This window comes from Onychostruthus taczanowskii, unplaced genomic scaffold (assembly GCF_017590055.1).
Source record: "Onychostruthus taczanowskii isolate IOZ18803 unplaced genomic scaffold, ASM1759005v1 scaffold19, whole genome shotgun sequence".
NCBI lineage: Eukaryota > Metazoa > Chordata > Aves > Passeriformes > Passeridae > Onychostruthus > Onychostruthus taczanowskii.
The window spans coordinates 8414919-8438924 of record NW_024499128.1 but is presented as its reverse complement, the minus strand read 5'-3'; the positions used below and the strand labels follow the sequence as shown (position 1 = coordinate 8438924).

At 45.9% G+C, this 24006-nt stretch overlaps 2 protein-coding genes across 2 annotated transcripts; one reads left to right on the top strand and one right to left on the bottom strand.

Annotated features, from left to right (window-relative positions):
* Positions 1-4045: 4045 nt before the first annotated feature.
* On the bottom strand, positions 4046-10690 carry LOC121334454 (cytochrome P450 2K4-like). The gene is made up of 9 exons (XM_041401607.1): positions 10334-10690; positions 8014-8176; positions 7700-7849; positions 7257-7417; positions 6617-6790; positions 5949-6090; positions 5227-5414; positions 4605-4746; positions 4046-4233 (listed from the first exon to the last, which is right to left on the bottom strand). The coding sequence occupies exons 1-9, from the start codon at positions 10529-10531 to the stop codon at positions 4046-4048; spliced, it is 1506 nt and encodes a 501-aa protein (XP_041257541.1). The 5' UTR covers positions 10532-10690.
* Positions 10691-17665: 6975 nt separating this feature from the next.
* Positions 17666-21061, top strand: LOC121334667 (cytochrome c oxidase assembly protein COX19). The gene is made up of 3 exons (XM_041402007.1): positions 17666-17863; positions 17968-18079; positions 20193-21061. The coding sequence occupies exons 1-3, from the start codon at positions 17782-17784 to the stop codon at positions 20278-20280; spliced, it is 282 nt and encodes a 93-aa protein (XP_041257941.1). The 5' UTR covers positions 17666-17781; the 3' UTR covers positions 20281-21061.
* Positions 21062-24006: the final 2945 nt, after the last annotated feature.

The following is a 24006-nucleotide window of genomic DNA, read 5'->3' as shown; positions in this document are numbered from 1 at the left end:
GCTCTCTGCAATTGTTACAAGCACTCAATTCTTATTAAGGTTTGTAGAGTACCTAAATAAATACTGCATACTCCACCCTCTTTAAACACCTCAGAGAATGTGGTCTAAGCAGTTTGCAAAGCCTGTCCAGAAGTAAAGAGAGTTTCAAATTACAAACCCATGCATGTGTGTGCAAGAACATATACATGGGAAAAGGTGCTTGGCATTCCTCTCTAACCTCCTCCTCCCTGAGACCTCAAGGTCCTTCATTAGCAGTACTATGACCCTCCAAGCACTCTGCTGACACAGGGAAATAAAAAGACTCTTGGAATCCTATTAGAACCTCCAGATTCAGGCTTAGGTAGGATTTGAGATCTCCGTGTTACTAGAGAAAAATACCAGTACTTTTACAGGAGACTTTGGCTCTCTTGATGTCAAGTGGAGATCAAAGGTTGTTAATAATGGTAAAGCCCAATTATCCCTGGGGGGCTGTAGCCCATAAACTTCTTCATAAAGTCAGCTCTGAACTGCCCGGGAGGGATGTGATTTCAGACTTTGTGTCTGAGGTAGAAGACATGTAATAGCTAGCCACAGAAAATTAGCTTGGATCAAGTGATCATGAGTGGATTCATGAGTGCAATGGAAAGACAAAATTAGATTTGAAACTTCTGGGAGGACTTCATTTTGTGAGAGCAGCTTCTAAGGGATAGAGGGAAGAAGTTAACGAATTTAATGAAGCCATCTGACCTGGCAGACTCCAGAAAGGGAACAAGACAGGAGAATGGAATGATTTTAAGTCAAAAATACTAAACACCTGGAGCTTGCATCCCTTATCAAGGCTTAAACCTTGTAGAAAATAATTGAGGTTACCTGGTTGAATAGTGGTTTTCAGGAGGAAGTTTGGCATAACCAGCCAAAGGAATACGGTCATTCAGGGAAGAAAGGGCTGTCTTATATGATGAGGAAACACAAGGCTAAAGGTACATTTGTCCAAAGGTTAGATCATATAAAGGCCATTATTCAGCAAATATGGGTCCTTAGCCTTGTAAATGCAAAGAAGGCAAGGAAGGAGGTGGATCTGACCCAGAGTGGGGCATGGTCAGCAGGGTGCCGGAGCGAACGGCTGCTGGGCACTCACCGGAGCTGCCTGTGTGGTGAGGAGATGTTGCAGCACAGCAGCCACCCAGAAGCTGGAGCAGCAAGTGTGTCGCAACATTTCTGAGATTTATTTTTTTATTAGTTTCCAAGAAATGGGCTGGAGGCAATGGTTTCCCCCAGAGCATGCCTAGGATGACTCAGCCCTGCCTGCTCCATGAGCTAAGAGACAGAGGGGCTGTAAAGGCAGGCAGGAAGGAATATGGCTGGCACAGGATGCAAACGTGGGCACTGTGATGAGAACTTGCAATGGCACATGCTCTGTGCCTGGGCAAAATGTTTGTTCCTGCAGGGTTTTCTTGGACCAGCAGCAGCCTGCAGGGCAAAAGTTACGTGTTGCTGCTGCTCCTCTCCTGGTGTTTCACCTTGCCCTGGGAGCCTCTGAACTCATAAAAAGGCCTTTCAGAAAGAGACTTAAATTATCTCTGAAAAGCCAGCGGGAGTGTATTGTGGTTTTTTTCGAGCCAGGCTCTGAGTGCAATGCATTAAAATGACAAAGGTAAGTAAAAGTCTTACGATGACAAGAAATTCCTGTCTCACTGATGTGTCTGGTACGTGTTTTGTGTTTCGCTCCGGAGCTACGTGCTGCCCTGCCTGAGCACACAGAGCCGAGCACAAAACACCTGCCAGGCACTGACATTGCTCTGGGTGCATTCCTGGGGCAGCCAGGCCCCTCTAGGTGCTTGTGGCCCAGCTGTCTTCCATCCCTTGTGCCCGTCTGGCATTCTGCCACTGCTTGTGACTAGTGGTCCTGGTGAGGACATGGAATGTTGGGTGTTGGCGACGTAAAGGCAACCACACCACTGCCAGTCAGCCAGCCTGGGCCACTAAAACACCGGCCCTGCATCAACTTAAATGCCCCAAAATCTCTGCACCTCCCATGCCAGTCCCATTCTTGACCAGCAGTGCACCTCAGACTGCAGCCTTGGATAATTCCTGCTGGCTTTTACTGTGATGGGTTCCTTGTAAGCAAGGGCAAGGGACACAGGAACCACGGAAAGGGGCCACATTGCAGAGTCCTGCCTCACACAGCAGCTGGGATTTTCTGGAGCTAGAAATCCAGCTATTTCCTTTGAGGTGTTTATGGCTGTCAGTATCGTCAGTCTTTGTGCTGCTGAACTTGTCCTGGCTGCAGGCTGCCCACGGATCCCTGTGCTCACCTCTCTCATGAGGCACTATTGAAGGTGGTGCAGCCCAGCTTTATCAGTTTGACCTGAAATCAACTGCATACTGTCACACCAGATAGATCAACAGCAACAGAACAAAATATTTAATGATTAAGTGGGTGATAAGGTCAGGCTTGCAGTAGCTAGACTGCAAATAGAGCAACAGTGAAACAAACGCAAGCAAGCGCAGCAGCAGAGGCTTCCTTGTTGCAGAGCACTCCCCGAGCTGAGCCCAGAGCTGGAGCTGGGTCTGTGGTATGGGCCCTGACCAAGTGCAACACCAGCACAAGTAGAAGGTGCAGAATCATTGGGAAAGTGCTGCCTTTAGTTGTGTGAACTAAGGCTAGTGAGGAGAGTCAGTGTCTTGGTCAGAGGCTGCCTTACTTTGTCATCCCTTCGTATTCTTTCTCCTTTCTTTCCTTCCATTTCCTTCCAGCTCAGGTTTAAACAACAGTAACTTTAGTTTTATGTTGTAGGCTTACCATAACTGCCCCATTTTCAGTTGAATGGACAATACTGTCCCTATTCATCACAACATACCTGGTAAGTTTGGAATTAGGAGCCTGTGGATGATAGCTCACCATGCAGTCAGTGTAGAGAGTGAGAAATGAAAACCTTATGGCTATTAATCCCCTGAAGCAACATACCTGGTAAGTTTGGAATTAGGAGCCTGTGGATGATAGCTCACCATGCAGTCAGTGCAGAGAGTGAGAAATGAAAACCTTATGGCAGCTATTAATCCCCTGAATGATGCTTTCTCTCTGAAGAGTAGAGAAGATCTACAGAGCAAGTACAGCCCCTGAGGTGCAAGTGGAGCAGGGAGCAGGGGGCTGAGCCTCTCCCAGCTCTCTGCTGGAGCGTGGCAGTCCCTGCCCAGCCCAGCTCCACTGCTCTCACACTGCCGCAGGCTGGTGTCGCTTCAGCCACGCTGATTCTGAAACTCTTCCCTTCCCATGGCTGCTCATTTTCTGCCAGGTTAGGGATCTAAGATGGCCCAGTAAGGGATTGGATGAGTGCCAGAGCCAGCATGAAGCCAGGAGAGGTGAGGGAGTGGTAGAAATACCTTTCTTAGCAGAAGCAGAAAGCTGCTCAATTAGCCCCATCATAAATGGGCTGTTCAGCATGAAGTGCCTGGTGTGAGGTGGAAAGAACCCATTTCCCAAACCACTTAGATGTTTTCTGATAACTGTCCCGTGCCTGGGTCTTGGCATCAGCCCGTGTTACACCCTTGTGTCTGGGACTCTGCAATAAAGATAAGGCAGGTTGTATCACACAATGGAAGCTCAGTCTGAGGCTCAGCTGAACAACCATCCTGAGGAGATTTCCAGATCCTTTGAGTGTCTGTTGTCTCCAGCTGGGCCATTTATAATCAGCTCTGCTATAGGGCTTGGACTTTGGGCGAGAAATTCCCCATAGAGACTGCCAGGGTAGAGCTCTGAGGGTCTCATCTACAGAGGAGGTCTGAAGGCATTTCACTCTTTCAAACTGGCCTGAAAACAGCATCTCTGATGTGCTGTTCCAGGAATGAATCACACTTTCTGAGAGCAGAACTCAGAGCTGTCTGAAGGGTTTGCATTATACAGACATTGCAAGAGCTGTTGGAGAGGATGTCACGAATGAGGGAAAATAAAATAACAGTGCCTGGTGTCTTCCTTCCCCTAGAGCTCAGGGACAGCTTTTCCCCACTGCAGCTAGATTTGCTTTAAAGCTTGAAGTGTTCTCTACTCTAATGCTGTGTTGTTTGATCATTCACAGGGCACGGCACAAACCAGGTGAGGCATGGGAGTCAAGGTAAAGCCGACATCAGCAGTGAGATCCAGGTCTGACTTCTCCACTCCTGGAGGAGGCTGGAAAACAAATTTGCGGAGCAAGCCCGAAAAGAAGAGGAACAGCTCCATTCTGGCCAGTCCTTCACCAAGGCAAGCCCTTCGTCCTGAAAACAACCAGGGGAGAAGTCAATGATCAGCACTGTAACTGTTAGTGTTGATGTCTGAGACCTTCTAAACAGGAGGTACAGTCTGGAAAAGCAGGCTGCTGAGGTAGGAAATTTTCCCTTCCTTCTCTCTGTACATTAGAGTTGCTACTGATTTGGTCTCAAACTACACAGAAGTCTGTAGATATATGAAATTGTTCAGTGACTGTGAGTAAATCCTTGTCTCCCATCTCTCCCAAAGAAGAGGTGGTTACCTACAGCAATGGTGGATAGGAGAAAAGACCAGAAATCCTTTATCCTGTGTTCCTGGCTTTCATACTTTCCTGACATCAGGGGCAACTGCATTAGTCTTGCACTCACACTCCTCTTACCTATGGAGAATGGAATAAATGCTTCTCTCCTAATGAAGTTCCCATTGGCATCAAGGAAATGGGAAGGGTTGAACTGATCTGGGGTTTTCCAGTGTAACTCATCATTCAGAGCAGAGGTCAGCAGTGGAATAATCTCAGTACCCTGAAAGGGATCAAAGAAACTAATGGAAGAGGAGATCACTCCCTTACAACTGTGTTATTTTTCCTTATGTGAAGAGGCAAATAAAACATGACAAATAGAACTGGGGAATGTTTCTGTGCCCCATTGTGGCTCTGTCTGTTTTCAGTACCTGCTGTGTTATTTTTTTGGACCACAAAACATTTCTTTCTTACAGAGTCAGATCTTTCAACAAAGCTGCTGGGGTAGAGGTCCCACATTTGACATAAAAGATTCAAACGAGTGTGATTTAATTAAATCTCTGGTTAATCATGATTCAAACAATTGTACCAGACCACAATCCATTCTATGTTTATAGTAATTATCCTGGATCTAAGACAAAGGGTCACAGCACAGATTAAACCATGCATCACCATGTCTTTAGTTATTTATGTGTTTCTTCATCTGCTTTTAAGAAAGCTGTGAGGAATCTGTGCAGCACAAGCTGCCAGCCCCAGGGCTCACCTTAGGAATCACGTAGCCTCGGAAATTCACATCGCTGGGAGTCGATCGGGATACGCCCATGGGGACAATATTGGCAAACCTTTGTATTTCATGTATTACTGCTTCTGTGTATGGCATTTTTTTCCTGTCCTCCAACTTAGGCAGCTCTCCTGGTTCAATGACATGGTTCATTTCTTCCTGAATCTTTCCTTGGAGGGAGGAAAGGATTAAGAAGCTGATAACAATCACATCTTGCAACTGAAATGGCTACCAGTTTGGCAGAGGTGAGGAAAAGGGAAAACGGCAGAAGTGGGTAAGTCGGGACATGGTGGAGTTCTTTCAGGTTTGTTGTTGGGCTAAGGCAGCTTGAATGGAGTCTCTACAGTCCATCTCATGCCTGGCTCTCATCACACACCTTTGTTACCCCATAAGCCTCAACAGAAACCAGATCAGAATCAGCTCCTGAGGAGACCTTCAGTGACGTAAGCCCATGGCCTGCAGGTGAATTACATTACAAGGAGGGAGCTTTGCTGTGTCTGTAGGCTGCCCCTTAGCCTCTCCCACTTGGCTGGGCTGGTTTATTGCAATCCAGCTGAATAAAATTCCTTTGTAAAGTCAATGCTCGTTATCTCAGAGCACTCAGAATAATTACTCTAGGCAGCACTGAATGAGTTCCACTCCCTTCCACAACCAAAGCCTTAAACTTGCAACAATAAATTGTACAAGAGATGTGTCCTCCTTACTCTGAATTTCTGGGTATTTCATCATCAGCAGCAGCCCCCAGCGCACAGTTGTGGATGTAGTCTCAGTCCCAGCAGCAAAGAGGTCCAGGGTTGAAAACATCAGGTTTCCATTGCTGAATGCAGTGTGTGGTTTCTTTGACTCCTTCAAAACATGGGAGTAATACAGCAAGTGATACCCATATGTGACATATGTCACCATTTTTATCTGCATTTTAGCCTTCTGTGACTTTATATGTGCTGGAAAACGAAACATTTAGTGTTTTAGCATTAGGGCCTATGCTCTGTGGAATTTGTCTGGTCCCAAGCATATGTGTAATCCCCAAGTCTAGATATTAGAAAAAATTCCAGTGAATTGGAATTTATTTACTGCAACATATTTTACCACTGTACCATTTTTGCAGGAAGGTTTGGGGTGATCTCCTCCTTATGTGTGCTGAGTGGGAACTTATTTCCCCTCTGTGGGATGTCTTGACAAGGAAATCCCTTTAACCAGCAGCTCCAGTGGGGCCATGAGCGAATCCAGCACAGCTCAGTGTGTGAGCTTTGATATGTTCTGCTCACTGCAGATCTTCTGTTTCCACTCACTGCCAGTCCCTGACAGATGGCCAGTCCTAAGGGTGAGCTAAGGGAAGGGAACAGAAAGACACTGGGACTCAGCTTTAAAGTACCTGTTTTTGCTTCACCAGAAAGGCATCGACAAAGCCTGTTAAGTCATTCTCATTAAGCTCCTCTTTGTGTTCCTGGAAGAGCTTCTGGAGAAAAGCATTCAGTTCAAGGATATTTTGTAGTACAGTCTTGGAAGCTCCAGACAGAAATCCAAGGGATGGGTAGAAGTTATATAACTGTGGAGCAAGAGAAGTTTTACTGTTAATTGGTATTTTTGAACTCATACTGGTATCTCAAATCACACTGCTGGTCCCTTGTCCTATGCCCTGACATTGGAGGCTGGATTTCCCCCCTTCTACAGTCCAAGGAGCTCTGGATTCCTGCAGAAATAGAATGTTCTTTCTGTAATTCATGGAGGCAGGTTTGGGATTGTTCTTCTGCTCTTGAAAGAGGGTAAAGTTGTTCCTTTTGTGAATACTTTTGGGCTTTTTTTTCTTTTACTAATAAGCTTCACAGAGTAAGTGCAGGAGTCTGGGAATCTGTGCATCACAGATACAGAACCACATATGTGTTCTGTACAGGCTGACTGGCTGATAATGTTCTTGTTCTCAAGAAGAAATATGTGGGAGGCCAGGAGAACAAATGCTGAAACCGGATATTCCCAAAAAAACTAAGAGCTAAAACATAAAACTCAGCTCTTACCTGCACCATAGGGGAGCCCAACAGTTTAGTATTTTGATTTATCAGCTTCAGCAAAGTTAGAAATACTGGATCATCATATTCAAACCTCTCTCCAAACAATATAGAGCAGATGACATTGGATACAGCATTGTTGAGTATCATTTTTGTATCAAATGGTTTCCCTGTATTTCAAGCAATGAAAACAAATGACAAAATGACTATGCTAGTTTGTCTGGTTTCCTATGGAAATGTAGTCCTGAGCTCCCAAACAAAATTCATTCCCCACCTAGAATTCATAGCAGGGAATTTTGTTTCAGTGTTTTAAGGCCTTGGTTCAATAACTTACTGCACTTTATGCTGAACTTTAACCACGAGATACCATTTGCTCAGAGTTAAACTTTCATTAATCTTTATTGTTCTGCTAGACCTGTTCTCTGTCTCTGGATGAAAGATTTGACACTCACCATGATAGGATTCAAAATATTTGATAAGGGAATTTACTTCCTCCAGGATTCGGATCTCAAGGCTTCTCTTTCCCATTCCAAAATCTCGCAGCGTGGACAAGGTAAATCTTCTCATAGTTTTCCACAGCTCTCCATGGCTGAATGCTATGCCTAAAATAAAGGTGTAACATCCTTATGGCACCTGTGGTTCATAAATGTTCTTACACTCTGGTGCCTCCTAAGATCACAAAAAGTGATCTGTAAGAGGACAGTACTCTCTGCTGTGAGAATGTAATGAACAGAGACAAAACTTATCCAAGCAAAAGGTCGGTTACCATTTCCTTGTGTCATTTTTCTAAATATGGGTATTTCTGCCCTCTCTCCAAACTCTTCAGCATGATTTAAAAGGGCATCCTTGATGGTTTCATATCCAGCCAGTACCACGACCTTCCTGGGTCCAAAATGCACTGTGAAGACGTTGCCATATATCTTGGAGAGCTGTCAAGGTGAATAAATATGCTCATTCAAAGCCAGATATGCTCTCAAACACTACTACTGGCCCCTCTAGGTGGTTTCTAGACCAAAAGGAGCCTCCCAGCCCTGCCTGCTGTCTCCAGGTGCTGCTGTAACTCAAGTAGTGAGCAGCAGCTATTGATTGCCAGCATCTCTGCTTGCACCCTGTTTGCTCAACAAGGTGTCTGCTATCACTGCTCCTAGCAGGGGAGTCAGCAAAGTGTCACTGCATTCCTGTGGTGTTCTGCAGTAACAGGCCAGCAATACCACCTTGGGAGGCTGGGTAGAGAATGCTGTAGCAGGCAGGCCTGTTTATTGTAGTGCTGGTGACCTGAGGCAAGCAGGCATGCACACACCTTTGAGGCTGAAGCCACAAACACTGCAAAAACAAAGCCAGACAATAACTCTCTCTTTCAGGACAGCACTTGTCTCTAATTATGGCAAGGTGGGTAGTGTTGCAGTCATTATGGAATTATTTGCTGGCCACCAGAAGTTTGAATCTGACTAGGAAGCATATTCTGGTAGATAATGTCACAGGAGTGTTAGGCTTTTATAGCAAATTAAAAATGAATCATCTGTTAGCCTGAAAGGTGGCTTTGACAAGCTAATCATTCACTTGGTATTTTAGGCTTCGTTTGAACACACTGCAAGCCATCCACTCCAAATGTCTGCTTGTTTCTGATGTGCCTGGGTTACCATTTTCCATGCATTAGATAGATTCCACAAATTGAATTTCAGATTAGAAGCAGCTCCTGTTATTACACCAGACAAATTGAATTTGTTTTCATCAAGCAGTGGTTTGACGGCTGGGGAGATAACATTAGCACTGGTTCTTCCATCCCTGGCAGCTCACAGAGCGTGTGGCAGAGCCAGGGGCAGGGAATCACAGCTGCCTCTGGCCTTCCTTTGGCCATCTCCTTGCATTAGTGCTTCTTGGCAGCCTCTCTGGTTTTACTCAGCAGCACAAGTATTGGATGTGGCAGGCCTGAAAGCCCAAATAAAGCTTCTTGGGAAATTAGGCTGGTGCTGTCACGTGACATTTGTATCATAAAATCCCCCAGTACTGCCAAAAATAGTTCATAAATAGTTTCATACTGACATCTTCAAACATATCCAGGAGCTCAGGACCAGAAGCCCATCAGAGCTGATCTCTACACAATCCTCTGCCCCATAAATCAGGGCAGATGAGCACTGGGTGCCTGCTGTAGGAATTCTGTGCTTGGGAAACACAGGATGACCTTTCTTCTACAGCTCACAGGAGGATTGCAGTGTCTGCACTGCCCTCTCACTGCAGATGTTCAAGTGGCTGAAGGAGTTCTCTGGGGACCAGCTTTCCCCCACCATAGTCTCCAGTAAGCAGCACACACACAGGGCAGGTGGCAGGTCCCTCACAGCACCTCAACTGTCTCTACAGCAACCAGATAAAATCTGAATTCCCACTGAATTGTCCCCAGGTCCCTGGTGAACACAGCAGACACTTTCTGAAACAAACATTGCCCCTGGCTTTTTAATATTTAAGTGGGTTTTTTTCCTCTCTCTCTTTTAGAAATATAAGTATCCATGGAGTTGTGTAAGAAAAAGCAATTTGTTTAGCTAGAGATATAAAATCCATGCATCGAGTCCTCAACCATCCTGGGCTGGGGAGGCAGAGTTCTGCTTTGCATTACAGAGATGTAATTAGTTTTAGCACAGGACATCCCCTTTCCCTCTGCTGTGGGGATGACACCTTTTCTTGCTTCATCCCTTCCATCCACCCATCCTTCCTAGAAGGCTGGTGGCAGTGAGACATGTCTTGATGGCAGCAGCCTGGCCCAACTCCAGTCGTTTACCTGCAGCCTCTGAAGGGCTTGAAACACCAACAATTTGGAGCAGATTGTGAGGGGTTGGGGGTGTACACTTGAGTGTGTATAAAGAAAGGAGTGTGTGTATTATATTCATATATATAAATACAAGTGTGTGTGTGTATTGTTATGTAAATATAAGAGTGTGTGTGTGCACCTCTGAAGGTAAAGTTGTTCTGCCTGTGTGCCACATATCTCATTGCTGCCCCCCACACAAAGCAAACACCACCACGTTTCCCCAGCTGCATTTCCCGTTGCAGGAATTGCACATTTGCCCCCTGCCTGCTTGCTCAGCCCCTACCTGTGTCAGTGACTGGAACGGCTTTTTCAGGTCCACCACGTTCAGGTTCCCGATCAGAGGAAGAGGTCGTGGCCCAGGGGGCAAATTGCAAACTGACTTCTTGGAGCTGGAGAGAAAGTAAATGAGGGCAAAGAGCCCTGCTGCCAAACAGAGCAGCGAGCTGGAGCCCAGGTACTGCAGGAGACTCTGCACAGCCATGTCCAAAGGCAGGTGAGGGTATGAGCATCTTGGGGTCCCTTTATAGCCCTTCTGTCATTTCCTGAACACACCTTCTGGGCAAGTGGCTTTACACAGGGAAAAGGGCTCTGCAAGCTTGTTTATGTCCACTCAGACCAGATGTACTCCATTTTCCTGCCAGATGAAACACCCTCCTTTATTCTGAACCACGGATTATCGTAATCCAGAGCTCTTATTTCATCTACAACACTGGGACAAGGTGTTTGTTTTCCAGTGAATATCTGAGTTATGGGCATGTTCTCTATATGATTTCAGGGTCAGAACTCAAGGACAGGAGCCGTGCTGGACTGCTGTCACTGTGCCAGCTCACAGGCCTCAGCTGGACCACTGGTGCTGCAATGGAGGAAGCAGGACACAGGAGGGAAAGCTCACAACAGCGCAGGGCCAAGGGTGCACCTGGCAAGAAAGCCCTCAGGGAGGACAGGAGTGACCAGGGACGAGCTGGAATGGTGGTTGCATGAAGGTGGGCTGATTCAGGATTGCTGACAGGAGCAGATCTATTTACAGGTGACAGCTCTGATTCTTTTTGCTTTCCTGCCACCCCAGTAAAATCACCTCCTTGAGCAAAGCAGCGTTTTTTATTACAACCATTGTTATTGTCTTTGTCCCAAAAATTCCCTACCAGCAATCCCAAAATGCCCCTGACACCATGTCAGTCACTATTTGGCAGTTTAGTGCCCAGAGAACCATGTGCCTGGATGGCCAAGCCTGCCTCAGCAATTGGTGATGACTCCCTCTGTTTATGAACAGCTGCATGCCATCCTCTAGGAGAAACCGTCCCCTGCAGGCAATCCTGCCTGGATTGGGAAAGAGATCCTGAATCCTTGTAACCTGGGAGGAGCCAGGAGCAGACTGCAGCTGGCCAGGCAAGGATGGAGGAGGGAGGCTGCCTGGGCAGCTGCTGCCAAGGAGGTGCAGCCAGGAGGAGCACATGGCAGCAGTTCTGGCCCTGCAGGTACTGAGTCATGTCCCAAGCCAGGGCAGGGTCCTGCAAGAGCCCACGTGCCCAGGTGACAGCTCCAAGAGCCACCCCCACCCTCTGCATCCTTGGGGGATGACAACAAAGCACAAGTGACCAAGAACACGAAGCCGCTTGTAGAAATGGTGGCTCTGGGGGAAGGAGCTGATTTGATGCTCTATCCCACATTCTCCAGTGGGGATATTTTGCTCCCCATTTGCAGATTCTGGCAGATTACTGGGCTCTGCTGCTGTTCAACCCTTTAGAAATCTTTCGTTTAATAATTCTTTTGCTATAATTCTCCAAGGCTCTCAGGTGCAGGCTACACTGATGGAAAAATGATGATTATTTATTAATAATAATAAAAGTACCTTAGCCAAAGGCAAGGGGAATCAATAAACTCTAACTAGATTGACATGAAAGAGCTGCCTGCAGATCTGCCTGCTCTCCAAGACTTGTTATCAGGAGTGGAGTTTTTTACAAGGAGGAACTTTCCTGTGCAGAAGACAACCAGGCAGGGTGGGCAAAGAAAGGATGGTCACATCCATCTCAAGATTTGCTGCACAGTTGAGAGGCCTTGGCCTGCACCCTCCTCTCCCAGACACTTCCAAGAATATCCTGTTCTGCCAGATTCTTCTCTGAACAAATTGTGTGATTACTGGGACTCCTGAGACTTTATAATATGCAGTAAGAGGGAGGAAAAAAAACCCTGCATGGGGCCAGTTGGGTACCAAAGGAGGAAATCTGTTGCTGTTTACATAGAGCTCTGTTGGAGTAGAGCTGGCTGCTGCCAGAGCAAGAAAAATCACCTTCCCTTTTTTAGGACTTCAATCTGTGGTGGCAATATAGGGTGAGACCCTTTCTCAAGCAGTGAGCCCATGGACTTGCAGCCTGCTGGACTGATGCCCTGTGAGAAATGAGGGATGAGCTCTCCAGAGCGAGGGAATCTTTGCAGTTTTAAAATAGAGCCAACGTGATGCCCTCACCCCCACTCCTTCCTCACATCCCTCAGCTTCCAGGGTGCAATCCTGAACACAGGCTTGCAGGTGAGGGTCCCACTCAGGACTGGGGTAAAACATTGCTCCCAGCTCACATCTTTGTCTTTCTACCAGCCCAAGGCAGAAGCACCTTCAGGTGAGCAGATTTTGTGGGCACAGCTCAGGGGACTCCTCAGTTCCTCCTGGACAATGAGCACTTAAAGACCACAGCAACTCCCATGTGCTCCTCTGGAGAAGGTCACAGACCTTCTCATGGGACACAGGTTAACAGTGCTGCAGTAACTGCAGGATAGTGCAGGGAAAGGGTTGTTATAAGGCCATAATTCAGTCAATGACTGCTGATAACATCATAAACCAGGAGAGTGAGCACCAAGTGCTTGAGAGCCTTGCAGGGCTCTGCCACTGCTTTACAGCCCCTGGAGATGCCTATCAGCCCAGGCATTGTTATCAGGGACATATAAAGCCTGAGCACACCCTATCAAACATTAACATTTTTAAAGACCCAGATGTGTTAAAACTCAGGCTGCTCCTTGCTAATGGATTTTCCTTGCCTTGACAAATGCCAGTGCAAAAAGAAATCAAAAGCTTTCCGACTCTGACCTCTTTCAATTTTTCATCATTATTGCATTGTTTTATTGGATTACACCCATTTCTTCCCACCCTGCAAATCTGTATTTCTACAGGATCACTGCAGGGTAGTGATCAGTATCTCAAGTGTTCACTTTGCTCATTTTTATACAAATAATTCCTTAATTTCTTTTCATTCATCTGTCAAATCAGTGTGGATTGCAAATCTACTCTGGGAAGAAAGACTCCTGAAAAAAAATTTTTAAAAATCTTTATTTTGTGGCTTAAAAAAAATAAAAAAAAAGAGAGAGAGAGAGATTCCTGGGTTTTGGTGGGGGTTTTTTTGTTTTGTTTTGTTTTGTTTTGTTTTTTTTTTCCCCATGTTCTGAGTTGAAAGATTATAGTGATGAGTCTGGTCACTGGGAGAAGAAAATTAAAAAATCTGTGCATGAGATTAGTGCATTGTCCCTGTGCAGAGCCTAAGGTGAGAGTATTTCCCACTTGTGTTAAGCATTTGCCATTCTTGGGAGCTTTGCTCCTTTTAAAAGCCTCCTTCTTGGACTGAATAGATGCCATCCCTTCATGAGTCTCACCCAGTAAGGAAACACATGGGAGATCCTTGGCTTTGGTGCTGGTAATGTACTTTTTAATACGCATATCATTGAGTAGGTTGGGTTATGAAGAGATGATTTTCAAAATATGACTGATAAATCAAATGCCTCAACACAGCTCCAAGGATTTTTTGTTCTGGGTCTCTGACTTTTGTCTCTCTCAATAACATATTGCAGAAATTGTATTAATCCAAGAGAAATTCGAGGAATACCATGAAGGGTGATTAGCTGGTATCTACAGAAGCAGGGTCCCAGCATCTTCCTTTTGAGCCCCTCTCTTGGTGCAGGTGGAGATGTGGATTTAGATGTACCAGAACTGCAATGAGCAATTTAAGATGAAGGTTTGTTTTGCCTCTCAGTGCAGTGTTGCTATTTCTACTGCATTCCTCTCTAAACTGATGAGGCTTTTGCTCAGTAATAACAGAAAATAAGCTATCACTCTGTACATCTTTATAACATATTAAGGCCCTGACCTTATTGGCATGAAACTACGATTTCCCTGTAACTGCAAAACACTAATATTTCATTAATCATCCACAACAGAAATCCCCATTCCCCAGACTATTCTGGCAATATTCTGCATTTTTGCTTGTCTAGGAACCTGAATTAAAAGGGAGAAAAATGGTTTACAACAGCCTGTGGCAGTGATGGAGCAAGAGGCCTTGTGTAAGAGCTGGCGGCGTGCTCGGCTCACGCAGGGAGGCGTAGCAATGAGTGATCCTGGAAGGATGTTTCTCTGAGGTGTGTTCCCTGCCTGGGCTGGGAACAGCAGTCTCAAGGGCACAAATTCCAGCATCTGAATGTGCTTGGTCTTGTTCAGCTCATTAATTTCCTACAGCTATCCCAAGTCAAGCTACGAAATCCCCTGGTGCTTTACTCCGAGCCTTTCATGGCTTGTCAATAAATTATTTTCCAATTAACTACCTGATAATTTGAGTCTGCAGGCTCTTAGAAGAGGCAGCGTGCTGCGAGAGAGAATAATGGAAGTCACGGACATTTCCCTGCCTGTAAAATGAATAAAGGTTCTTCTCTGGAGTGTTACTCAATTTGGTGCTTCCAAAAGGTAATGGTGAGTGTGCAATAACTCCTTCTGAGGAGATGTTTGTCCAGCTGGTGGATAAACACCAGTACTGGAGTGAGCTTTCAGCACTACCTGACAACATTGGAAGAGGACAGTTTTAAATGTAACTTCAGTCCATAATTAATGATGAAAAGGACTGATTCAAGCAAAGGATTTTTATTTCTTTTTCAGTCTATCCAGCTGTGTAACTTGAAAGGGGAAGAGCCAAGATTTTCCCTACATTGGGAAGTCTTCTAATTTGAGCATTCCGATTTTTGGCAAGGCCTCAGGACTCCATACTAGAGAAACACTACAAATTATCTAATCTCTCTTGTACAATGGGCACCTTTTTGCTGAAGCAGCTATTTCAGGTTTCCCTGCTGCAATCAAAGTCTCTCACTCTTTTGAAAGAAAATATGTGAACAGCATTTAAATCTCCGTTTGTGGCACTGCTCTTTGTGGCTCTGTTTTTGTTGAGTCCTTTTGGAACTGGTTAGTTTAATCCACAAACGAGGTTTTTTTCTTTCACAATGATTATCTAATGGGGGTTTTATTTGATCTCCTTGGGAAAAATTTATCCTAAGTTGCTGAATCATGTGTATTAGATTGTTTGAGAACCTGTACCTTTAAAGGAAATTCTAGAAGGTACAACTGGCATTTGCAATAAAAACATTAAGTAATTATAACCAAATAATTAAGTAATCATAACCAAACACCTGCTACTATACCTGACCTGAATTTGAGTAACTACAACATTTAAGACTCCAGAGATAAACCCTGAATAGGTTTAAAAAAATTTAAAAACCCAGGGAAAAACCCGGAATAGGTTATAAAAAATAAAATTTATATAATAAAATATACCAAGTTGATGTAGCCTTTGCAGAGAATCATAGACTAATTTAGGTTGGAAAAGAGTTTTAAGATCATTGAACCCAACTGTTCCCCCAGTGCTGCCACTAAAATCATGTCCCCAAGTGCCACATCTACATGGCTTTTAAATACCTCCCGGGGTGAGGGCTCCACCACTGCCCTGGGCAGCCTGTGGCAATGCCTGGGGAAGTGAATTTTCCTAATATCCACACTGATACCCATCTGGGTGTCATCTACAATCTTGCTGAAGGTGCCCCCGATCCCATCACCAGATCCTTGGTAAAGGTGTTAAACAGAACTGGAGAGGGTTGGTGCTGTCTGCCTGGGAATAATTCCACTGTGGGATCTCTGCACAGTGTTTTCCTTTGACTTCTTCCTTCATCACATGGTAAATCAGCAAGCTGGCCACTGTGACAGAAAGGAAGGAATGTAATTTGGGCAGTTTGCTAAAATCAAGTGCCTTGACATCTCAGTTAAACGTGTTCAGATAAACCAAAGTTACTTCCCTGCTGCTCAGTTGTCTGAAATATGGGAGACAGTTTGCTGCATTTATTTATGAAAGAGGAGTATCTCCCTTTTACCATTAAGTGTTATAATGAAGTCAAGTGGAAAAGTGCTATTTACTGTATAATAAAACCCATCTATTGTTCATAGCCCTGAAAACCTCATAATAAAATCTTATATTTCAAGCTGTGCAAACCAGTTGCTTATGTAATAGAACATGGTGTAATTTTCCATTTACAATTTCAATACTGTAATAAGAAAGCAATCAAAGCATAAACAAAAGACACTTTAAATGGAGGTGCAGTTAATATTTCCATAATGGCTGTCTTTAAAAATTGAAGCTATTTCATTTCTTTTTCTCCCAGCCTTGAATTCTTTCTGCTTAGCTCAGTCATTTAATTAAAAGAAAATCAACTTAAGAAAGATAAAATACTGTCTTAAACCAATTGCAGCTATGGGCAAAGAAGAAAAAACGTCAGTGTAATCCATGGTTAACACTTGGTGAGTTAAATTAAAGCTATTTCTCATCCTCCCTTCAGAAGGAGATTGTGAATCTGCAGAGTTTGTGCTGTAAACCTGAACAAGAGTTGTTTTTCTTTGTCGTACATCTTGAGGATCTGGAAGTTCCCCATTTCTCCAGCCTCTGCCCTTGGTTTTACAGGTGTCCCCCACCATTTATGCCACACGATGGGACCCCATGTGCTTGTAGGAGGCACAAAATAACTCAGTGCTGTCCCTAGGGTCTGTGCACAGCTCAAACCACGAGGATTGTGAGAGATGAGGAACCGCGCAGTGGCCAGCATGGGCGGCTGATGGTTGAGCAGAATGGGGACGGCGCATCCAAAATCCTGCTGGGTTTGTGAGGAAGTTCATCCTGCCTTCCTGCCAGCGCCATCCCCAGGGCTCTGAGATCACACGCCAGCCACAGCTGGGGCCACAAAATGGGCTTTTAGGTCAGGAGCCAGAGCTCAGCAGTGAGAGGTGAGGAATTTGTTCTTGGGGCAGAAGGGAAGAAGCCTGGCCTCAGCCCTGCCAGAAAAGAGAAAGATTGGACAAGGCTGGATCCTTTATTGTGGACAGCAGGCTCCAAGCTTGGCTCTTTCCTCCTCCATTTCCCGATGCACAAATGCCAAGGACAGACTGGTTTTTTGGGCCCCTCCACAGACCGGCAGCCCCCGACCATGACATCACCCCTTACAGGAACGAATGACAGAACATCCTGAGCTGGGAGGGACCCGCAGGGACCCCAAAGTCCTGCAGAGGACAGCCCAGAACACACTGAGAGCATTCAGAGGGGGATGAGGACGGTGACACAGGTTTTCTGAGGAGGAATCGGTGAATTCCTCAGGGGCTGTCGGAGCCGAGGACGCAGGGACGGGAGCGACCCTCCCTCTCGGGGCAGGCCCAACATGGCGGCCGCGCCGTCTCCATGGCGACGCGCATCGCGCTCCTGTTGCCATAGCAACGCTCACGCCGTCTCCATGGCGGCGCGGCCCCGCCCGCTGCGGGCGGCGGCGGTCACGTGACTCCGGCTCGATGCGCTCGGCGCGCGGCTCCCCCCGGCGGCGGGAAGGAGCGGGAGCGACCGGGAGCGAGAGTGACCTGAGGGACCGGGCCGGCCGCGTCCCCACCCCGGCAGCGACATGTCCACCGCCATGAACTTCAGCAGCAAGAGCTTCACGCCGCGGCCGCCGGACAAGGGCGCGTTCCCGCTGGATCACTTGGGTGCGGTAGCGCGGCCTAGCGCCGGGCCTACCCCGCGCTCGGCCCGCGGGCCCGGGGCCGGCCCCGAGCGCGGCGGTAGCGCGGCCCTCGCTGTGTGTTTGCAGGGGAGTGCAGCGCCTTCAAGGAGCGCTTCATGGAGTGTCTCCGGCACAGCGGCTACGAGAGCGCGGCCTGCCGGCAGAGCGCCATGGCCTACCTGCAGTGCCGCATGGACAGGCGAGTGGCCCCGCGGGGACAGCGGGGACAGCGGGAGCGCTCCGCGGGGCCGCAAGGGCAGCCGAGCCCGCAGGCAGCCGCGGTTCGTTCGCCCGTGCAGCACACGGGTGCTCCGTGTGGTATCTGGAGGTTGGCTGTGTGAAAAACGCCCGTCGCTTGTTTTTAGGATTTTAAAAGTTTAATAGTAGTAAAAGGGTTATTAAAAGAGTAATGTAGTTGGAGTAATAAAAATTTGGGCAGTTGGGATTAGGACAATGCGAGGCAATAAGAACAAAGAGTTATGGACAGTCCGGGTACCTTTTCTGGGCAAAATAAGCCCGAAAAAGGAACCACGTTAACAGAGGATTAACCCTTAAAAACAGTAGCCTGTTGCGTATTCATACATCTCATACATGATGCATAAATTCCATTCAAAGAAAGGATTCTATCTGGTCATCGTCAAATTGTTCCTCTTAATCCTAAACGTCTTCATGGCTGAGCAAAGCAGGAAGAAGTTCGTTTCTCCTCAGAAGTTTGTTTCTCTGAAAGATTGAGGTGTCCTGTGGCCGCAATCTGTTGTGGGTACCTCATTCCTTTCTTTAAAAAATCCCACATACACAGTTCCTATTTTAACTACAAAAGTTACCTTTTAACTATAAAACAACACTTAGCACACTGTTAAAATGTTAATACAGCACTACTAATCAATGCAACATGGTACATAAAGTAAAAATCTGTGTAGAGCCATACAACATGCACTTTTCACACCTGCCTTGTGGTTTCCATGTTGTCCAGCCTGTGCAGAGGGATAACAGTGAGCAGCTAAAATATTAGACACTGTCTTACTCATCATTTTTTGCACACACTGAAGTATACAGGGTACTGCTACTAAAACTGCAATGTTACAATTAGAATATTTAAGCCTATTTTACAGAGTTCTTTTAGCCAAGGAGCACAACTCCACAGCCATCAAACAGTCTAGCCAGGGTGGGTCATCTGTTGTAGTTTGGTTAGCTAAAGCCCTTAGGTTTTGTGGCTGTTTATGAATGGAAACAGAATGATCAGGTAAGTTCACACAACATAATCCTTCGAAATCTTCACAGCCATGCCCACGTGCTTGTACAAGGAAGTCAGTGTTGCTCTGTTTGTAAAGTGGCATGTCTGACTGCCCCTTCATCTGTCAGCAATCACTGACCACAGCAGAGGTGGCATTGGCTTCCTTGCTGAGCCAGCAGCCCAACTCCAGACCAGGGAGCTTCCACCCTGCAAGCAGCCAGTGTGAAGCTTTTTTTTTTGTTTACAGCTGTGGTTACAAATTAAACCTTTAACTTGTAGCCCATACTTTGCTCACCTTCTGCGTGGCCTGCTCAGTAAGAGCTGACTGTTCAAGACGCCTGCAGGTGTTGTGTGTAACTTAACAAGGAATTATCAGAGCCAGTGGTATTTTTCTTACATACAGCAAAACAATTGAGTCTTATTTAATGCTGAGTTCAAGTGGAAATCATTTGGCCTGTAGCTCCTTAGAAATATGTTTCAAGCAGGCAAGTTAAAAGTTGTTGTACGTCAGTTAAAGTGAAGAAAGTGTTGGTGGTTGGTTTTCCAGGGATGCTTCCATTCATGCATTGCTTTGCAATGCTCCCTGTGCAAGGGTGAGTCAGGGAACTTTGAAAAATGCACAAATTTCCCTGTAGCTAGGGAAAGTACACTGCAAATCAAAAATTAGTTTGAAAATCACTACAGCAGTCTAGTGGCACCACAAAGGCTGTTCTAAACCAGATTCACTTGGAAATGTAAATGGCATTGGTAGAATTTTAGGAAGCTCTTATGCAATGTGTTAATTAAAAATAACCAGGAGTCAGGTCATTTTCTTATGAAACTCTTACTCAGTATCTAAAATAGGGAAATAACACATTTAATTCGAAAACCACTGTTAAGGGGGAAAAATTATTGCTGAGTGTTGCTTTCCTTAAAGTGAATTTTCTGAGGTCTTGTCAAACAGCAGGCACTCTGTACAGATGTCTTGGATCTGTTTAGGGTAAATAATAGGTAATGAAATAGAAAATGCTGCTGTTCTCTTGGTTATAGGCTGTGTTCTCTAAAATGTTTTTTGTTGTTTTCCTCTTTTTTACTTCAGGCAACTTATGGCTAATGAACCACTGGAAAAATTGGGATTTAAAGACCTGATAAATGAGAAATCAGAAGAAAAACCTGAGAAGTTGTGATGAAGACAGACAACTTTGCTCCTCATGAAGGGAAAGCATAACTCTGAATGTAGTACATATTGTACATTCTGTTCATATTGCAATAGGAAGTGTTTCCTAAAAGAACCTTTTTTCCCATGTTTAATTGTCCTAAAATAAGATTTTTCTTTAAATGAGCAAAAGCACTGCCTTTGTCTGCTTTGCCAAATTATTTCTTAATTTCTTTCTTTTAATTTCTCCAGAGGCAAAACAGTTACAGCCAAAGTGTTCTCCCTGTCTCTGTAAGAACAGTGAAGTTTTATTTTAAGGGGACAAAACCCCAAACCAAACAATCCTTTATTGTGTAGGTCTTGAACTACTGATTAATCTTCTGTGGGCAGTACTGATATGGTCACAGCAGTTACTTGCCAGGTGGAAATAAAACTGTTGTACTTTAAAATTGATTGTTATTAAATTCTGGCATTAGTCCCATCCCTGGGGTGGTCTCACCCTGCTGTGGAAGACACTAGGGTCCTGTGGGGGTACTTGAGGCAGTGTTTTTTCAGTCATTTCATCTTCCATCATTGTTGGGAGAGTGTTTCTAGATCCAGACACCAGGCAGGGAGTGATTGTGCTTTTATTTACAGTGCCAGCAGTGTTCATGTAATTTTTTCATCATTTAACTGGGAATAGTGGTATTTCTTATGCATGTTCTCATGCAGTTGAAGTCTTTCTTGATTAATGTTGAGTTCAAGCAGAAATAATTTGGCCTGTTAGCCCCTTGGAAATGTGTTTCAAGCAGGCAATAAATGTGTAAGTCTTCTGGATGTGTTTCCCACTCCATGTTCTGCCCTGTTATCCCTGCTGCTTTTGTTTTGTTTTTAACCCAGTGAATCATTCCTCTGTCTGTCTGGCTCTCTCTGCCCAGGCAGTTCCCCTCTTTACCTGGTGTCCCCTCTCTGGCAGATCTCACCTCCCCTGCTGGCTGCTTTTGCTGCTGCCTCTCTCCGCTGTGCCTCTGCTCATACCGAGTTCCAGGGAAGGGTGAGAGAACATTCTCTGCTCTTCATTCTGATCACTGGGGCTGAGATTTGAATTGTTGCTCTGTCTAATCTGATGGAACAGAGTGCACATAGCTCAGAGCAGGTTCCTCTTTGAAAAGGACATTAGCCTGCTGCTGCATATTTTATCCCACTTCATTCTACTGTTCAAATTATATCTTTTGGTGAGATTAGTACATTTATAGGAAAGAAAACAGAGATTGTGTTGCTGCCACAGATACTAAAAGACATTATATTAAACCACTGAATAAGAGCTTTCTTTTGGCAATACCAGGTTAGAATTAAAATAATCTCCAGCATCTTCAGAAGAAAGAAATCAAATTTCATGCTTCTGTGCTCCCTGAATATTATGAGGTGAATTGAATTCCTGGTAGGTCTGAAAGTAGCTACCAGTGGTGGGGGAGTAATCTGGGCTGTTAGCAGTGGTAGTCTCATTTTTGGGCTGTTACTCTGCACTGCTGTTTTGGCCAAGCAGTTCCTTCACCGGTTCCATCTGTGTTTCCCTGAGGCATTGATGCCAGCCCTGTCCTCTGGGTTGTTCCAAAGTTTTTGAGGTGCTGAGTGATTTCCACCCTAACAAGACTGCAGGGGTGAGAGGTTTGCCCCTTTCACCAGCCCTGAGGTGTCATCCTGTCCAGATCCATAGGCATGTCTCATCCTGCTTCCCAGCACAGCTGCTGTTCCCTCGTGCCAGGACAAGGAGAGCTGTGAGTGGATAGCTGAAAATTCAGGGAAGGGGCAGAGGCATTTCTGTCCTGGCTGTAAGCACTGGCTGCAAAAAGGATATGTTCAGTGGAGCTTTGAGGGAAGCTCAGAGCTGCTGAGGGACATCTGACATTGAGATCTGATGCAGCTGAGAAGTGGTGGGAAAAAAGTCCATTAGTGCCAGACCTGGGGTCAAACAGTTTTCCCAACTTGGCTGAAGGGGACAAGTCCGTGCAACACTGGAGTCATCTGGGAGAGTTCCCAGAATGTTCTTCAATTAATTCCTGCCAACATACAAATCATTAATTAAATATTTCGACTTGAAACCTCTTTATTTTAGTATTGCTGGTGGTATCCAGGTTTGTATTCCTTTAAACTGACAGTGGGGTGTAAGTCAAAGGAAAGCAATAGGTTCATAGCCAACTTTCTGTGCTCAGGCTGAGGAGGAACCTCTCCAGGAGCCTGTCACCACCCTGGGAAAAATCTGTACTCTGGAAACGCTGGGCTGAGGTGTGTGTGCTCCAGGGGAGGCAGTTTGTCAGGGACACTGATTTCTAGGTGGAGCTGTTTGGAGCTGATGAGCTGCTGTGCTGTGGGAGTGCATCAATCTTCCTGTGAGGAGCCTGCCAGGTGCTGCCCGTGCCAGCGCTGCCGTGAAGCTCCACCTGCTGACAGATCCTGCGACCCGGAGACAGGAAAACCATTGGGAATCAGCTGGGATTGACGCACAGCCTGCCAGCCTGGGTGTAATTGCACAGGTGTGGAAGGGATAGCCCGAAGCAGGAGGAAGTGGTGACTGTGTTGAAGATCTGTGTGAGCTGTTACCATCGCAACAGAAATCAATAAGCCGGGGAGGTGCAATTGTCCTTTCTGTAGCTTTTCTGCAGCAAAGCCTCATTCACACCCTAATGAGGCACCCAGCTGCTTGGGATCGGTCCCAGGGAGTCCCTGGAGGGCTCTGGATCAGCAGAGCTTTGCCCACACAGAGCTTTGCTCCGATTAAAATCCACTCAAGCACAAAGAGCTTAACCTTGATCACAGCAGATATTTGCAGAGAGAACATTGCTGCAAGTTAACCATCGTGACGTCTTCCTGGGAAACCTTGAGCTCTAGGTGTATCTCCAAACAACTACTGTGACCTGCAGAACCAGGAAGAAAGGGTTTAATAAACATTTCCAGAGCTCTGGGTGTGCTTTCACAGAAAAGCCTACACAAAGAGAGCCTCCTGTGCTTGCTCTGGAAATGGGCCATGGTCCAAAGTCCTTTGCAGGAGCACAATGAGGCTGTGCCCCAGAGCTGGGGAGGGATTGTTGCTGCATCTGCCACCTGCAAGGACATACCTGGCATAGCAGGAGGGTCACAGCTGTCAGCACCTGAGGGGTGGATGTTTGGGGCTGTGAGCAGTCAGAGCAGAGGGTGTGGCTGCTGACCTTCACGCTTGGTCCTTCCCCAAAGCATTCTCCCAGTCTGTCCTGGCTTCACGCCCAAGGAGCTCCTCGTGGCTGGGTGTTACACTGATGGTCAGTGGTCACCAGCTTGGTTTCCTTGGGAGAACATGTTGCTGGTGATTATTTGCCCTTGGGGCAGCAATCAAAACAGCTTTTATTTATTTCTGCCTTTGGTTCTGGCTGAATCAGGTGAGGGGCAACGAGTTAAAGCACCTCTTAAATTTCACCTTGTTGTTGTCTCACTCCAAGCAGAGAACGGAGAGGCAACACCATTTTCACTGATCCCCTGGAATGAAACCTGGGTTGTAGGAGGTTGTGAGAGAAGGAACAGCCTGCTGCCATATAAAAAAGTGTCAGGAGCATCACTTGTTGCTGCTCTGAGAAGTGCCTTGGATGTTCTGGCTCCACTGGAGAGCAGTATTTTTCTACATTTCTCATCCATAATTCCTGGGATGGGAATGATACTTCTGCTATGTGCAGGACTGCTGTCATGTCTGGTAGCATATCCATCCAGAGGACTTCAGTGCTTTTGTACCTGGAGCAGATCCATGCTG

What these genes read in the sequence shown, in the direction of transcription:
- LOC121334667 (XM_041402007.1), top strand. Translation starts at nt 17,782, where the DNA reads ATGTCCACCGCCATGAACTTCAGCAGCAAGAGCTTCACGCCGCGGCCG. An exon ending in GTTCCCGCTGGATCACTTGG is followed by an intron (nt 17,864 to 17,967) that starts GTGCGGTAGCGC and finishes GTGTGTTTGCAG; the next exon opens with GGGAGTGCAGCGCCTTCAAG. An exon ending in CTGCAGTGCCGCATGGACAG is followed by an intron (nt 18,080 to 20,192) that starts GCGAGTGGCCCC and finishes TTTTTACTTCAG; the next exon opens with GCAACTTATGGCTAATGAAC.
- LOC121334454 (XM_041401607.1), bottom strand. Translation starts at nt 10,531, where the DNA reads ATGGCTGTGCAGAGTCTCCTGCAGTACCTGGGCTCCAGCTCGCTGCTC. An exon ending in TTCTGGTGAAGCAAAAACAG is followed by an intron (nt 6,091 to 6,616) that starts GTACTTTAAAGC and finishes CATGTTTTGAAG; the next exon opens with GAGTCAAAGAAACCACACAC. An exon ending in GAAATACCCAGAAATTCAGA is followed by an intron (nt 5,415 to 5,948) that starts GTAAGGAGGACA and finishes CCTCCCTCCAAG; the next exon opens with GAAAGATTCAGGAAGAAATG.